Source organism: Microcebus murinus, chromosome 2 (assembly GCF_040939455.1).
Source record: "Microcebus murinus isolate Inina chromosome 2, M.murinus_Inina_mat1.0, whole genome shotgun sequence".
NCBI lineage: Eukaryota > Metazoa > Chordata > Mammalia > Primates > Cheirogaleidae > Microcebus > Microcebus murinus.
In genome coordinates this window covers 14429721-14446863 of record NC_134105.1, presented here as the reverse complement: position 1 = coordinate 14446863, position 17143 = coordinate 14429721, and the positions used below count along the sequence as shown (strand labels likewise).

Below are 17143 nucleotides of genomic sequence, written 5' to 3'. Positions count from 1 at the left end.
CCTGGTCAAACAGATGTCATCAAAACCTCCTCCAGCCCCACAAAACAATGGCCACAGCACTGGGAATTGGGTAAATCATCCCACCCCATTTCTCCATCTGAAAATTGGGAAGCCACACCAACATGCCTTCACAAATGTCCACTAGAGCATCCTCCATAATAGCCAAAAGGTGGAAATAACTCTAGTGTCCATCAATTGATGAATGAATAAGCATCAACTGGAATAAAATTTAGTCATAAAAAGGAATGATGCAATGTCATATTACGATATGAACCCTAAAAATACATACTAGTGAATATATTTCATTATACACATAGTGTATGTTTCACTATACACTAGTGAAATAAGCCAGTTACAAAAGATTACATATATGATTCCATTTATATGAAATGTCCAGAGTAGGCAAAATCTACAGTGACAGTAAGTAGATCAATGATTAGGGCTGTAGGGATGACATAGAGGGTGATAGCTAAAGGGTATGGAGTTTCTTTCTGGGGCAATGAAAATGTTCCAAAATTTATAGTGGTGATAGGTGGACAATCCTGTGAATAAACTAAAAACCATTGACCTGTATACTTTAAATAAATTGTGTGCTACATGAATTATACCTCAATAAAGCGGTTATACACACCCCACCTCACCAAAAGTGAGAGGGTTGGTCAACATAACCTCTAGTAATCCCTTTCAATTGTCTTTTTAAAAGTTGAGAGATTTATCTATCACTGTCACTACCAGCACTGACTGGCCTGAACCAACTCAAACTGGTAAGATCAGTCTCAAGGGCCTCCTGATTAACTTTGCTCCATGGCCTCCCTCCAAACCCTGAGCACCCTCTCTGCCTTCAAAACGTGCATGCCTCTCTTCCTACCTTAAATAACCCAAACCTCAGATATAGGTTGAGTATTCCTTATCCAAAATGCTAAGAACCAAAAGTGTTTCGGATTTCAGTAGTTTTTGTTGTTTGTTTTGGATTTTGGAATATTTGTAGAATACATACCACTTGAGCATTCCTCATCCAAGATGTTCCAATGAGCACTTCCTTGGAGCGTCATGTTGACACTCAAAAAGTTTGAATTTTGGAGCATTTCAGATTTGAGATTTTCAGAACAGGCACTCAACCTGTATCGACACACCCAATGACTCCTGGAAAGATAAACAGGGCCGATGCACCCCACTTCCAGCTCCCTCTTTTTACAGCTGTCCTCCTAAAGTGTGGATCCAGTTTGAGTTAAACCCTTCTGAGAAAGTTCATTCATATTTTGGGGGACAGCATGTATTGTGGCAAACATGTGTTGGAATCAGATGGTGCTGGAGCTGAAGTACGGTTTCATTATTTTTTTTTGTTTTTTTTTTTTTGTTTGTTTGTTTTTTTAGACAGAGTCTCACTTTGTTGTCCAGGCTAGAGTGAGTGCCGTGGCGTCAGCCTAGCTCACAGCAACCTCAAACTCCTGGGCTTGAGTGATCCTTCTGCCTCAGCCTCCCGAGTAGCTGGGACTACAGGCATGCGCCACCATGCCCGGCTAATTTTTTATATATATATATGTCAGTTGGCCAATTAATTTCTTTCTATTTATAGTAGAGACGGGGTCTCGCTCTTGCTCAGGCTGGTTTTGAACTCCTGACCTTGAGCAATCCACCCGCCTCGGCCTCCCAAGAGCTAGGATTACAGGCGTGAGCCACAGCGCCCGGCCCGGTTTCACTATTCAGAAGCTTCATCTTGAGCAAGTTACTTAGCTACTCTGAGCCTAAAAATTCCCTATAAAATGGTTAGGAACAAGCTCCAGTTACGAAAATATCATGCATGATTTGAGGATAATATTCAGAGAGCCTGGTCCACTGTGCCAGCATCAGGAACACATTCTCTCCTCTGAGCCCTAGCTCAAGAACTCTGCTCTCAGAGAAGTCCTCCAACAGCACCTCCTCACGGGCTTCTCCCCTCACTTCCAGTCTTCCAAGCACTTAGGTAGAAGCTAGTGGCCAATAACCTTTGGGGGGGGGGACTCCCCTATCTGCAGAGTTCCTGTTTTCCTATAATTTATTAAGTTCTCCTACTCTTCACTAGCAAGTTCTCCTACTCTTCACTAGCAAGAACTGTTTATCCAGACTTTTCAAAACGTGAGTACCTTCTGCTGTGTAACAAGGACAAAGTCCTGGGTTGTATATACCTCACGAGTTGGTTCTGCCAGTAAGTGTGTGTTATGCGACTGTGAGCAAGTATCTCCCTTCTCCCTGTGTAAAATGCGGGACTGAAGATGATCTCAGATCTCTTCTAGGTATACAAGACCCCTTCCCCTAAAACCTGTGGCTGCTAACATTGATGTGTTTAAAAAACCAACATTTAGGCCGGGCGCGGTGGCTCACGCCTGTAATCCTAGCTCTCTGGGAGGCCGAGGCGGGCGGATTGCTCAAGGTCAGGAGTTCAAAACCAGCCTGAGCAAGAGCGAGACCCCGTCTCTACTATAAATAGAAAGAAATTAATTGGCCAACTGATATATATATAAAAAATTAGCCGGGCATGGTGGCACATGCCTGTAGTCCCAGCTACTCGGGAGGCTGAGGCAGAAGGATCGCTCGAGCCCAGGAGTTTGAGGTTGCTGTGAGCTAGGCTGACGCCACGGCACTCACCTAGCCTGGACAACAAAGTGAGACTCTGTCTCAAAAAAAAAAAAAAAAAAAAAAAAAAACCCAACACTTAAATGAAACTGAAAAGATATATAACCAGAGAGGAGAGGTACACTGTTGGGGTCAGACCAGGCACTTGCTAAATTTTTAGCTGCATCACTGGTGCCATTCTCCACCAGACCCTTGCTCTCCAACTGTACACTCTTTTCTACAGGACTGAACAGGGATTTGTTATCCTAGCTTTTAAAAACCCCTAAAGGACCAGGTGCCACAGCTCATGTCCATAATCCCAGCACTCTGGGAGACTGGGACAGAAGGATTCCTTAAGGCCAGGAGTTCCAGACCAGCCTGGACAACATAGTGAGAGCTCATCTCTACAAAAAATAAGGCTCTCTATAAGATTATGTTTAGAAAAAAGAGGTCTACTGTGAAAAAGACACAAACCAAAAAGGAACAGAAAACAATTTTATTCATACTTGGGGAAACTGAGGCCCAAAAAGCAACTTGCCCAGGGAAACTCTGGTGCCCCAACTAGAACCTGGGCCTCCAACACCCAACCAGAGCCTTTTCCAGTAGTATTAATACCATGGAAGAAATGAAGAGATAACATCATCAAATACCATAATGCAAGCTAAAAGTAAAAACAGGTCTTTATTAGTCACACTGTTATCTACCAGGGTTCACAGGCCCCAGGGAGCTAAGGAAAGCCTGGTCTTGGAATAAACTGGCAACCAAGACAAGGGAGTTTTACAGCAGTAAAGGAGATAACCACAAACTCGGCATCCTGCAGTGAAGTCATTCTCACATGAAACCAGTGAAGAATTCACAAGTGCCTGCCCACCCTTCACAAGCTGCCAAGGGAGGCACCTAACTCCCTAACACCTCTAACTCCAAAGCACTTGGTAAAGTCCTCAAGTTACAGAGAAAAGGGGGCAGTTTTTGCAGCAGTAAGAGCTTCAGAATGAAGAAAAAAATCTCTCTCCCATCAGACCAGTGCAAACCTTATAAAGCTTTACAAAGGAGGCCCAAGAAGCTGGCACTTAGGCTACATGGTAGGTCTGGAGGTCTAGACACATTTCCAGCCTTACCAGAGTCGGTGAAAGATGAAGTGTAAGGGAGAATATGATATACTCTCAAGCTCCCTGAAAAGCTTATCCTACTGCTAGCAATGGGGCTGAGGGCCTCCCACTCATATAACAGCTTGAGACTCAAAAGTCAATAGGGTTCATGGTCTTGGTTTGACATGAGCCAACAATGACAGACAGCTCCTACCCATCCCATTTACAGCTGAGTAACTACTACTTGCCAGGCACTGTGCTAAGTGCTTTACATAGAGCAATTCATGTAATCCTCACAACTCAGGCAAAGTACAGCTATTTCCATTTCCCAAAAGAGAATGCAAGGCTCAGAATGTTTACATTACTGTTCTAAAGTGAGAAATCAAGTTAATGGCAGAGCCAAACTCAAATCCAAAATCCATTCATACACTTTGCACACCACCACAATGCCAAGTTGTTTGGCCTCACTTTTGCCATCTGACAAACGATACTATCTATTCCTGCCTCTTTTACAGAGTTGCATGGAGGGTTGAGTGGAATCAATCACTAATACAAACATGATTTGAAGTTTATGAGTTTACTACCTAAACTCAAACTTCATGAGGACCCCTGGCTATTGAGGAGTATAGCTCAAGTCCCAATCATCTCCCTATACATGGGTGAAGTTGATGAATAAGAAGGGAACCAGGCTGCAGAGCTGGCTCCTAGCATCCCCCAGGCCTTGCTTGGGTACTCACTAAGGTCCAGCTTTCTCACCAAACCAACCTCGCCCTGCCCAACTCACAGGGCTGCTATAATGAAAAAAAGGGCAGCTGAGTAGACTCTAGGGGCAGACTACCTGAATTCAAATCCCAGTCCCCTCACTAGCTCTGAAACCTTAGATAATTTACTTATCATAACATGCCTCAGTTTCCTTATGTGAAAAATGGGAGTTGCTGTGAGTTAATTCACACAGGGCTTAGAACAATGCCAAGTGTCTTTGCCTGTTTTAAGACCAAATGATACAACAGGCAAAGACACTTCAAGATTCTCTAAAGCTACGCACAAGAAAAAGGGTATCATTCTCATGCTACAACTAAAGTCACCTTCTCCAAAAATCTCCTGCCCAATGAACCTACCCTTGTATATAAAGCCTTTTATAACTACTTTGCTTACCCTGTGTACTATATGATGCATGAGCTACAGTTTTCAGCTTTGTAGTCACATACATTTTATTTCAACACATAGATATTTAATGGTCAAGCACACAGGTTCCAGAATCAGACAGTTTCAACTTTGGCCGCAGATACTAAGCAATTACAGCGTCTTTATAAAATGGAGAAACCTGCAGTATCAACCGCACAGAGCTGCTGTGAGGACTCAGTGTGATAACGCTGTGTACTCAGCACAGTGCAAAGCACACAGTAAGTGCTCAGTATTACTAACATACCGCTATTATTCCACTGAAGAATATGTTCCATTTCTCTTTTTATCCTCAGTAATTAGGGCAGAGCCCTGCTGGAGTGTGATTAATGTTCCCTATTCAACATACTCATTTGTTTGTGGAGGCCTCAAGAGCTAGTTTTCTTCCCACTGCACCTGTCTCTGTGCTGTGGTGAAGTGAGGCTCCTGGCTACTCCCCAAATATGCCAGGGCTCTCCCATCTTTATTCGCATTCCCTCCACCCAGAAATCCATACTCATCCACCCAACACACCCCTACTCCCATGTCTCTCTGCATGGCCAAATCAGACCCATCTTATAAGATACAACTAAAATGTCACTTTTTTCAAGAAGCCTTTCCTGATTTCTTTTTCTCTCTCCCCTCTATCCCTGCCAATACACACACACAGCTAAATGACTGCTATTCCTCCTGGTGTATTCAGTTACTCAGACCTTACTTTCATTCTTACTAGAACCATCCTCACCCATGTTGTTTATATAACAGAGGACATCTCAATACTAAATAAACATCTGTTAAATTGACCTTATACAAAATGAGAGCATTTGGGAGACTTGTAGTTCTTAACATAATGCCTTCTAAACATTTCTTATCCCTTGATGTTTGTAAATTGGCTTAGACCAGCAGATCCTCACACTAGCTTCAGATGTTTGGCCAACCTAAGATAACCAGTCCTGGTAATCCCAGGACACAGCTGACCTGCTCTTCAGAGGTTTCCTGTTTCCCTGACTCACAGGGTTCCCAAAAAGACAAGAACAATTTCAAATGTGAATCCTCCAGAGCTCTTTAGAAATAATATACTATGTACATGAAGTCCTTCTATAAAATTAAAGAGCTTAGGTGAAACTCCATTTCTGGGTCTCAGGTTCTTCTTAAAGAAAGCTCTAAACTACCTTGAGCTACATCCATGTTCTACAAAACACTGAATCTGTACTCCTACAAAATATAAAATCTTTTATATACATCCAGTAGCATACCATAATATCAGTAAATACTTCTTCACATATACCCTAAATTCTTCCTATTATAATGCAAATCTGGTAATTGCTAGTATTTGCATGGCACTTTTGTTTATAAAATAAACTTCTTCATATATGATCTCATTTAATTCTCATACTCACCCCTGAGACATTATCAGATTTATTATTATTCCTAATTTACTAATGAAGCAAATGGAGCTTAGGAACATTCGTAGACTTTCTGAAGATTATACAGCTAGTAAAGACAGAGTCTGGGGAGTTATTTCTCTATAATAGAAAATATCTTGGATTTTAAATTTGATTGGCTGCATTCTCACACTGACTCTTAACAGTCTCTCTGGAATAATTTCAGAAGTCTCCCCAGTCCACCAAGGTACTCAGCCTCTATGATGTTCTGTCATCCATCAAAACTATATAAGAAAATGTTATCTAAAATTTAGATAACATGCACCCTGGATTCAACCATGAAAGTTTTAACTTAAATTCATCACTAAGCAGAGCTCATTTCAATAATCCAAGAAGCTCATTGGCAAGCTCACTGGGAGAAGGAACACATAGGGCCAAAGTTAAAATTAGCTCTACAAATTGTTTAAAAGCAGCAAGAAAAAGATAGCATGGTACTGACACAAGCTTTTCCACCTTCATACAGCTAAGCTCCAATAGCCCAGGATCAGAGAGTTAAGAGGGAACTTCTTTCCACTTAAGGCTCAAGAACACTAAGTATGTATAAACTCACATAGGCACCCTCTCTCCAGTTTCTGTCTCTGAGAAGACTGATCATGTAAGTTTGCATCAGTTTACAGCTAAACCACAAATCAAGACACAAGAAAACTAAGACCCTTTCCACTCGAATATTCATCTATCACTACCAGGCTAATAAACAAAGGAAGCAGCTGCCTGTTTAATCATTCAGACTTAAAAATCAATCCTCCTGAAACTACACATCCACTGACAGGAGAGGGGGAAACAAAGCCACATTAATACTGGCCCAACACCATGCCCAAAGGTCTGACAAATAATCAGGGAAAGAGAGGCAACCTGTAAAAAGGAACAATGTAGACCTTGTTTTTAAGTTACCAAGAGACTTAATTTCCATAGAAGTCCAATTTAGTCTGCTGGAATAACTTCAATTTCATATTCATTTCTAGTACTAACTTACATTACTTGGAATTTTATCTTGTGTACCCTCTGCAGATGAACTAAAATATTCCTGAGAAGAGTGGAAAGGATATCCACCTCCAGTGAAACTTGTACGGTACGCCTGTCTTCAAGTTATTAGGGAAACACAGCTTTCTTCTACATTCTAACACTGACTTAGAAAACCTTAGCGGATCTCTGCAACTCAAACAGCTGCCCTTTCTCAAATTGCTGCCTAAGTAATTTAACTACTTAGGAGTCTACCTAAACTACGTCAGTGCCAATTTGCCCATAGGATTATAACTATAAACTTTGTAAACCTTCTTTTTGATTGACAGTCAAGAACTGAATGCTAGTTTGGAACTACAAGTTTGGAAAACCTTATTCTTCAAAGATAAAGCTGTAAAGACCTGTAGTCTAGAACTACTCTAAAATTCATGTCAGATATAATGGAAACCTTAAGAGATCACCTAATGTCATGGTTCTCAAACCTGATGGCGCATCAACATAATTGGCTGGGCTTTAAAGCAGGGATGCCACCTAAAAACAATTTTTATAAAAATTTAATTAATGCCCAGATCCTATCTCTGAGTTTAACTAAAATGATCACACATAAAGGCTCCATGTGGGCTAGCAGTGGCCAGATACGCACCAGGGGCTGCAGCTGACCATCCACACAACAGCACACAGAGCGCCCTATGGGATACTTCAGATGGAAGTCCTTTCCTCTGCCTGTTTACATCTGCAGTGCTTGACACTGTTCTTCTCCAATGTCTCCAGTGCCCAGTATGGAACAGATGCTTTATAAAGTAATGACAAATAGGTGTCATGAATATGCACACACAAACACAAGATTTTACTTTACTCTCTTGAGAGAAATTCAAAGTGGGATGAGATCACATGGTTATTCAAGAAGAGGAAGCTATCAAAATTGTAAGGGGAAGAAAATTCCAACTAGAAGTCATCTATTTTATTCTCTGCTATATATCCCTGGTGTCTTCAGTGCAACATTTTAAAAAAATGTTGAAGCCGGGCGCGGTGGCTCACGCCTGTAATCCTAGCACTTTGGGAGGCTGAGGCGGGCGGATTGCTCGAGGTCAGGAGTTCGAAACCAGCCTGAGCAAGAGCAAGACCCCGTCTCTACTATAAATAGAAAGAAATTAATTGGCCAACTAATATATATATAAAATTAGCCGGGCATAGTGGCGCATGCCTGTAGTCCCAGCTACTCGGGAGGCTGAGGCAGTAGGATTGCTTGAGCCCAGGAGTTTGAGGTTGCTGTGAGCTAGGCTGACGCCACGGCACTCACTCTAGCCTGGTCAACAAGCGAGACTCTGTCTCAAAAAAAAAAAAAAAAAAAAAAAAAATGTTGAATTTGCGAAATGACTATAGGAATGAATGGGTGGCACTGACTCTGGGCTTGACTATATGGCATCTTCTGCGCAATGGAACATGAGAAATTTTAAACGTTTTACCTTGTCCCTCTTTGCCTGCCCCCCCCCCCCCCCCCCCCCGCAACCCATAATCCATAAGAAGTCCACTCTCAGGTAACTACAGCCCTCTGGAGCAGGGCACCAGAATGAGCCCACCTGAGCCCAATGTAAAGCCTGGGGACAAGCCAAATTATCCCATGAGTGAGAAAAATAAATGCTTATTGTAATAAGCTACTATTGGCGTGGTTTCTAACAAAATATTATTGTGGCAATATCTAATAAAATGAGGCTTAAAAAAAAAAAAAGCCAGAGGCACTTTGGAAAAAAGACTCAAAGTAGTACTTTAAAGTATTCAAACAGCCCTGGAAAAAAAAAAAATAACATGATTGGTGAGGTGTTCTCTTGGTCTATGTAATAAAATCACCATGCTCTGAAGGTGGGTGAATGCAGGGTAAGACTTACAGAGATCAAAGAAAGCTAAAATATTAGTGTGACTTAAAGCTACTTCCCTCATAATCATTCAGAGATATCCAAATCATGAAGAGCTCAGCCCTTCTTGAAAGATAAGAACTTGCTACTTCTTGGTGAAATGCTGTCCCTTCCCCGTACTGTTATATAACAAATTTTGTTATATAACAAAATTTCTAAATTTGTACCAGCAGGGACTAAGTTTCGATTTTTTTTGAGCAGGGCCCTTATATTTTGAGCTTCTTAGCACCCAGCCCGTACATAACCACTAATAACCTCAAAATGGAAGGAGGAAAAAAGGAAAATAGTCCAAATCTAAATACCGCTATCTTATCCATTCTACAAAGGTAACACTTATAAGACACAATTGGTTTAATGACAAATTTTCAAAACGAAAGAAAAACAAAAAATTAGTTACATTAAATGTGTTCAATTTCCAAAAGCTATTCTGATTGTAATATGAAAATGTAAGAAAAAAATACACATAAGAATACACCTAAGAATAAAGGAAATATATCTAAGAATAAAGGAAATACTGTAATTGTTCTTTCAAACCACAATCCTTATTCCCCCTTAGAATACAATCCCCTACTGACATAAGTACAGCTTGAAGGATCCAGCTTTAACAAACTACAGAACCTACTTAGAAAGATTTTCGGTAAAATATATTTGAGAGCGCCAGTGATGTATTAATGTTGAATTAGACTAAATATTGTAAATTTTGACACAAGCTAAGTCTGCTAAGAACTGTTTTCAATAAGTCTTTTCTAACTCTAAACCACATTACCTGACAGTATCACTCACCTACTAAGCCATGACTAAAACAAGTTGTTAAGTCAAACAGAAAATAATATTTAAATAAAAACAATATTATTAGGCTGCCTCCATTTGCTACTCATGTTCTTCTGATATGCAGAAGTCAAACTGAAACATTTAAATTAAAAAAAGTTAGCTTTAACCAATCTCCTTGTCATTCCCTATTCTTCTGATGTGTGGCCAATTTATCAACACAACCATGTGACCTGCTTTATTTCACTTATTCTTAAAATAATGTACCAATCCAATGACTATGTCTAGAACCACATCATGTGTCAAGCACTGCTTTAGGACAGGGATACAGCAATAACCAAGGACCTATATGCCACTGACAGAACTAAGAAGTAGGGATACACATATCTACTTTCCAGGGCATCACAGAATGATCCAGGTCTCTCCCTCGAGTATGGCCAACAAGGAATAAATAAAATACATTTATTGGTTAGAACTGGTATAACTTCTATCTGCCTCTTCCTAACCCCTTTCCAACCAATCCAGCTTAATTCTAGCACAGTAAGAAATCACACCAAACATGGCTCCATGTAAACAACTATCAAAATGAGGCTACACTATATCAACCTTAACTGGAATAAAGGTTCTTAGTTTATAAGATTCTCATACATATCAGTATGATGCCCTTAAAGTAAATAAATCATTCTTGGCACCTAAAGAAAATGTATCCTACATATTCCGATTCATAGCACAGAATATGTATTCTGATTGAACTAGTCTGAAATAACAACCCAGGAAGCAATGGTTTTCAAACCTGGATATATTTCAGAAATACCTGGAAAACTTAAAAATCTCATTACTCAAGCTGCACTTAAGTAAGTAGAAGTAAGTAGCAAAGTTTGAGAACCACTGATGCAAAAAACTTGGGGGGAAACTGACTGCTTTCCAACTAATCTATGGATTAGAGGTGTGCTGACATTCCCTTCCAACAGAAGGAGTGAGATTCCCGCACATTTGTTCATTAAGAATTATTATGGGCCGGGCGTGGTGGCTCACACCTGTAATCCTAGCACTCTGGGAGGCCGAGGCGGGCGGATTGCTCGAGGTCAGGCGTTCGAAACCAGCCTGAGCAAGAGCGAGACCCCATCTCTACTATAAATAGAGAGAAATTAATTGGCCAACTAATATATAGAGAAAAAATTAGCTGGGCATGGTGGCACATGCCTGTAGTCCCAGCTACTCGGGAGGCTGAGGTAGGAGGACTGCCTGAGCCCAAGTGTTTGAGGTTGCTGTGAGCTAGGCTGATGCCACGGCATTCACTCTAGCCTGGGCAACAAAGTGAGACTCTGTCTTTAAAAAAAAAAAAAAAGGAAAAAAATAATAATAATTATTATGGACCTAACATGGTATTTAAGGGAAGTTTCTGCTACCTGTCAAACTTAGGAGAGATGGCACAAATTTGAACTTATGGAGGAAAAAACATTGTTTTAAACTGAATGCCAGAAAAGAAATAAAACAAAAATAATAAAGCTTTAAAACATCCCAAAATGTATTAGAAATTGATGCTACCAAAAGTCAGGTTCCCACTCCTAAACACCTGAAAAGTAAGAGGCGGAGGGAAAATAACAACCCTCAGGCTGGCTCGTGAAGGGTTTTTGTTTGTTTAATACATCTGAAAAGAATGCATATACAAAGAATTGAGACATGAGAAAGCATTGGTTCAACACTAATGAATCTACAAGAATTAGGACTTTGGGAAGGTGGAAAAGATTACCTAAACATTTTTAAAAACTGGAAACTGCAACCAAACAAGCTGATAAAATCCCTACTAACACTTATGAAGAGTCTTCATAAGACTCTTTCCGTGATTTTATTAAACTAGAGGAGCCTCATCTGGCTGCTCTAGGGTTCCTTATATGCAAAACAGAAATAAGGGGAGTCCCCTGACTGGTCCCCATGTTGTTAAGTGTTCTCCCCACCCCCACCCCACCCCCAGCTTCTTCATGAAGCAGGCCTCCACCCTCACGACGTGAGAGGATGTGAATCATTCCATAGACATGTCTTCTAGCACCGCCCCTCAAATCTCCTCTACATACCAGATCTTCAGCTGCGTTCTAGGAACACCATATCATATACTATCGAGTTGTAAATCTATGCTAAGCATATAAGACAATGACTGACAGGGAAAAAATTTTTTTTAATTATGAACTCAATCCATTTGGTGTATTTCAAAGGTGCAATACTTTTCTTCATTTATCAGTGAAAGAAGTTAGAAATTAACTTCCAAAAAAAATCAGCAAATGGCAAACAAATTTCCTTGAAAGTCACAGTCACATATATAGTGCATCCTAGAAAAGAGGAGGGGCAAGACAGGTTCCACCCACTTTCATGAGTTTCATCAAATACTGGATCTACTCAAGGGTGGAGAGAAAAGGCAACTTTCAAAAAGGAGTATGTTATTAAATGAGGCATTTACTATACTCCTTCCTAAGAGCACCAGATGGGGAACATGTTTTCTAAACTAGATCTAGGAAGTGGAATGTGGAATCAATCCATCCTCCTCCCCTTAAGGGCTGTCCACTGGTTAATGAATTTAAAAAACAAGACTAAAAAACAAATCCCACACACACTCCCCCCAAAAACACAGGAAAAAAAAAAAAAAACAAAACAAAAAACAACACTAAGATGTCCCAGATTACTCTCCAGAGTGGAACCAGGGAGCAGCTTCAACAATTCGAATTAGTCTGTTACAGAGTCATCACAAGCATGCCTTGCTTTAAAAAAAAAAAAATTTCTTTTTTGAAACAACAAAACAAAAACTAGTACTGATCACTTTTCTGACAATACACAATTACTCAAAATTAACTAGTATTGGGAGGGGAAGGGGGGGCCATACCTATGGGCCTCGTCTCACACGAGTGCATGTGGGTAGGTGCAGGGCATTTGTCATTATTGCAAAAACGAATTTTAATTTTTAATCTTTAGTTTGATTTAAACATTGCTTTTAGTATGATGCCGACACCAGCTGTGCAGAAAGGGCTCTGGAGAGATGTTCATAGCAGCACACACCTGCGGCTCTTCTTCGGTTCTGGAGGCTCCAAGGCAGCCAATATTGCTTCATCAAATACATTCTTTAGGCCTTTCTGAAAAGGGGTAGAAAGAAAAAATGGGCAGTCTGATTTTTAGTACAATAAAGTTGGAGTTCAAATTTAAAACATTCAAACCCCCAAGAGGTGGCAAAGAAAGAAACATTAAAAACATCTCTGAATCTCAACACAATAATCTCACTTCACCAAGTTTTGTCCAGGGCACTGGAAGGATTCAGCAATTCAGGAGCAGAGCAGCAGATATTCATGAGTGAGACAGTGGTCCTTTGAGAAGGCTTTGTGCAGACCAATGTATGTCACAAGAAGCAAACAAGCACATATGTCATTTGCTTATTCAATATGAGTTTTGTAATGTGCTGCTGAAACATTTTACATAAAAAAGAAGGGAAGCAGCTCTGCATTCAAATGAAACAGCTGGATATGAAACAGGACTGAGAGGACGGGCATGGGTCAGTAGCATCCTTATTCTATGAAAGGCACAAAGAAAGAGAGCACGATTATGGTAGCGGCAAAGATAGTCACTTTGAACTCCCTTTACCCCAATTAGAGCCGAGGGGATTCAAAGGAGCAAAAATGTGAGTACCTGATACATATTTTAAATTAGAGCCAGTCAGTGCAACAGGAATAAAAGGTTCAGGCATTTATACAAACAATTGTATATTTTTAATTTCAAAATTTGAAGGTAACCACAATTATATGTTTCCCTCACAACAATAAAATCAGAAGCAGGAAAATATAAAGGTGGCAGCTTTACATCTCAACATTAACATTCCTTAAGTCAACTGTTAAAATGGAAGCTATTCTTAAAAGGTAATGTAACAAATGAATTCATAAAGCAGTAGCAGATACATCAATATCTTCCCCACCCCAGACTGACAAATACTCCACTATAGCACAAACAGCCAAAGCAATAGCAACACAAAGTTTCACTGCACAAGGAAAACCAGAAAAGAATCCTCCCTTCCCCATTACACTCTACTAGCAGGTCACCCCCTTTCCATAAAGTTTATCATGCAATTACAATAACAATTGATCATAAGAGTAAAATGATGTTTGTATTACTTTCTCCATCTAGAACTAAGATCTAGACGTGTTAAAGCTCTTCTTATTTTCTCCAACAGGACATTCTTAATGCCAGACCAAGTTCCCTTTTGCAATATTAACCCAAACCAAAAAGCTCTGAGCATCAGGCAACTCAAGCAGCAGAAAGTTAAACAGGTCCAACTTGACTACTGATCACAAAAAATATTCTATAAGATATTGCATTCTTGATCAAAAACTAATACAGAGGTTGCTCTAAGGTGGTGAGTAAAAAGACGCAGAGGCTTTCAAACAGGATGGTTTTATTCCTTTGTTTTTAAACGATCTTTCTACAGAAGTGGGACAGGAAGCAGCAGCAAAGAGGGGAAGGAGAAAACAGTTTAGAATATACAGCACTTCCTTTTGGGTTGAGTTTCCGGAGGCTCGAGGGCAGCTAGGATAGCCTCATCAAACACATTCTTCAGACCTCTCTACAAGACAGAGGGGAAGAGAGAGAATAGCAGCCAGGTTAGAGGATTAGAAAGACTAGCAGATACAATAGCAGTCCGGATTAAATGAGCTGAATTCACAGAAGCAATGTGCCTTAAGAAAAATAAAATGCCAGAATTCTAGATCTTAAATCCATTAAGAGAGTAGATCACTGAACAAAAATTTCACCTCAGGAAAGGTTAACTGTGCAAGAAAGCAATTTTTATGAAAATCCAATATGTTCACTTCTAAAAGAATCACAGATTGAAATCTAATATTACATTTTAACAAAAATAATGGACCATAATAGGCCAGGCACTGTGGCTCATGCCTGTAATCCTAGCACTCTGGGAGGCCCAGGCAAAAGGACTGCTTGCACTCAGGAGTTCAAGAACAACTTGAACAAGAGCTAGACCTTGTCTCTACTAAAAATAGAAAAAATTAGATGGGTGCAGTGGCACACACCTATGGTCCCAGATATTCAGGAGGCTGAGGCAAAAGGATCATTTGAGCCCAGGAGTTTGAGGTTGCAATGAGCTATGAGGACACCACTATACTCTACCTGGGCAACAGAGTGAGACTCTTGTCTCAAAGAAAAAAAAAAGTGAATAATGCCAGGAGAACAAAAATGAATACACAATCACAAGACAGATGCCTTGTAGAATCCCCCAATATTTTTACTGATAAAAACGGCATATACATTTTGGAAATACATCTATTATAATTTCAAGCTTATGTGAATTCAGCCCCTGAATAACTGAAGGACACAAATAGCAGACTAACAAGCATGCTTCATGTTTCTAGGTTCTGGATAGGATTAATCAGGATTTCAAAGTAAATCAGTATCCCAGAAAAAGGGTCAGACATTTAAAAAGATTGTTAATTGCGCAATAGTACAACTGCAAGGAGTTTAAAGAAGGGACTCTAGAAACAGCATACACTTCAGTTATTCAGCAATATTATCAGAGCAAGTAACCACCACCCAAGTCATAAGAAAACAAAGAATGGAGTCCTAGAATGAGTTTTAGCAAGCAGTCCAATGCTTTCAGATGTCTGCATGGATATCAGAGCATAAAGCATGGAGTGAAAACAAAGAATATTCTCAGATCTATAGAGATAAAGACACAGAAATACACTTACACCTCAGCCAGAAACTCCAACGTGACAGTGTGACTCAGTAGTAGTGGTACCTTGGGCCCAGGTTATAGACTCACCTAAACTCACCTAAATCTGAAGCCACAAATTTACCACCCAAAGAAGTTTCACATGTTCTTTAGGTCAGTTTAATTTCAAGTAAAAATGTCCCCAAAGTCCCAGAACACAGTTCCAATGATAAATGCCAGCCCCAGACCATCCCAGGTGCTCCCACCCCCACCCTAGCCCCAACCATGGCATCCCAGAGGAATGGTACCCACACATTCCATTAGATACAAAATAAATGAGAAATAGTAATATGTACTTAATAGAAGCAAAGAGGTTAAAAGGCTTTTTTAATACATCATTTTCAAAGTAAAAATGCTATATAAAGTTAAAGTTCCTCTACAATTCTTTCTACACATCTCAGAACAAACTCTGGTAGTCAAATATAAAAGGAGGTAGTATGGAAAGAAAAATATGTTTTATAAGGAAAAAAAGAGGAGGAGGACCATTAGAAACTAGAGTGTATCCCTTAACAAGAAGGAACTCTTTCCTTGCTTAATGTGGACAAAGATGAACAAATTCCCTAGGAAACAAAAGTCATCTTTGTTTGATCCACTATCTGCTTATATAAGACTTTAGTTTTATAAAAACCAACAAATGGAATCTGAAGTCCTAAAAGTTCTAGCTCCCAAATACAACCACAGACCCCATTTTCTATCTTCTCCTCTTTTGACTTGTCCAAACTTCAAAATCTGGTGGAAAATGTACCTACTAAGGCCTTTTTTTAAACTTCCTAGTCTCTGCCAAATGATTTAATATAAACCCGTGCTCACACTGTAAAAATCTTATATTAAAAGCATGTAATCGTCTAAAGCTTCAGCAAGTGACCTAAAAATGGGGCCAGGGCCTATTTGCCTCCTTTCCCCCAGAGTAGCCCATACCTAAAGAACAGGGGTATGTAACAGATACACACAGAATTAGTATCTAACTCAGACACAAGTATTTTACATACATCCTTCTCTGCCTCCCCCAGTACACACATACACATATACATTCTCTCACGCTCTCTCTCTCTTCTGAAGACAGTATCAAAACACAGAAAGAAGCACCAGGTATTTTTTTGAAATCTCAATCAGTACTATGTGTGAGAAGATGTAAATTTTTCTGAGTATTTAAATACCTGCTTTTACAACAGCACTAACCTGCCAAAAAAAAACTGGGTTTAGGAGAATCTGTTTAAATCATCTGATATTAGGCTTTGAAGTTATCCTGTGGAATATCCTAGTTAAGTATAAAAGTTTAATCTTTAAATATCCAACCAAGCACCAAATTGCAGGTTACTAAATTATGCACTAGGCTCTATATACTAAATACCCAGTACATATGTAATAAGTAATTATATATGCCATTTACCTTAGCATACATATAATTAAAAATCCAATAGTGTTTAAAAGATAAATAAAAATGAACAATTACCTAAA

General features: G+C 39.7%; 1 protein-coding gene across 2 annotated transcripts in view; it reads right to left on the bottom strand.

Annotated features, from left to right (window-relative positions):
* Positions 1-11551: 11551 nt before the first annotated feature.
* CDC42 (cell division cycle 42) overlaps positions 11552-17143 on the bottom strand; it is a 43317-nt gene continuing 37725 nt past the window's right edge. Inside the window, exon 6 of one of the 2 annotated variants that reach the window (XM_012768682.3) lies at positions 11552-13049. In XM_012768682.3, the coding sequence (XP_012624136.1) occupies positions 12960-13049 (90 nt within the window). In that variant the 3' untranslated portion in view covers positions 11552-12959. Of the gene's footprint in view, positions 13050-14339; positions 14525-17143 lie in introns of those variants that run through there. The other variant, XM_012768683.2, reaches the window with a different exon arrangement.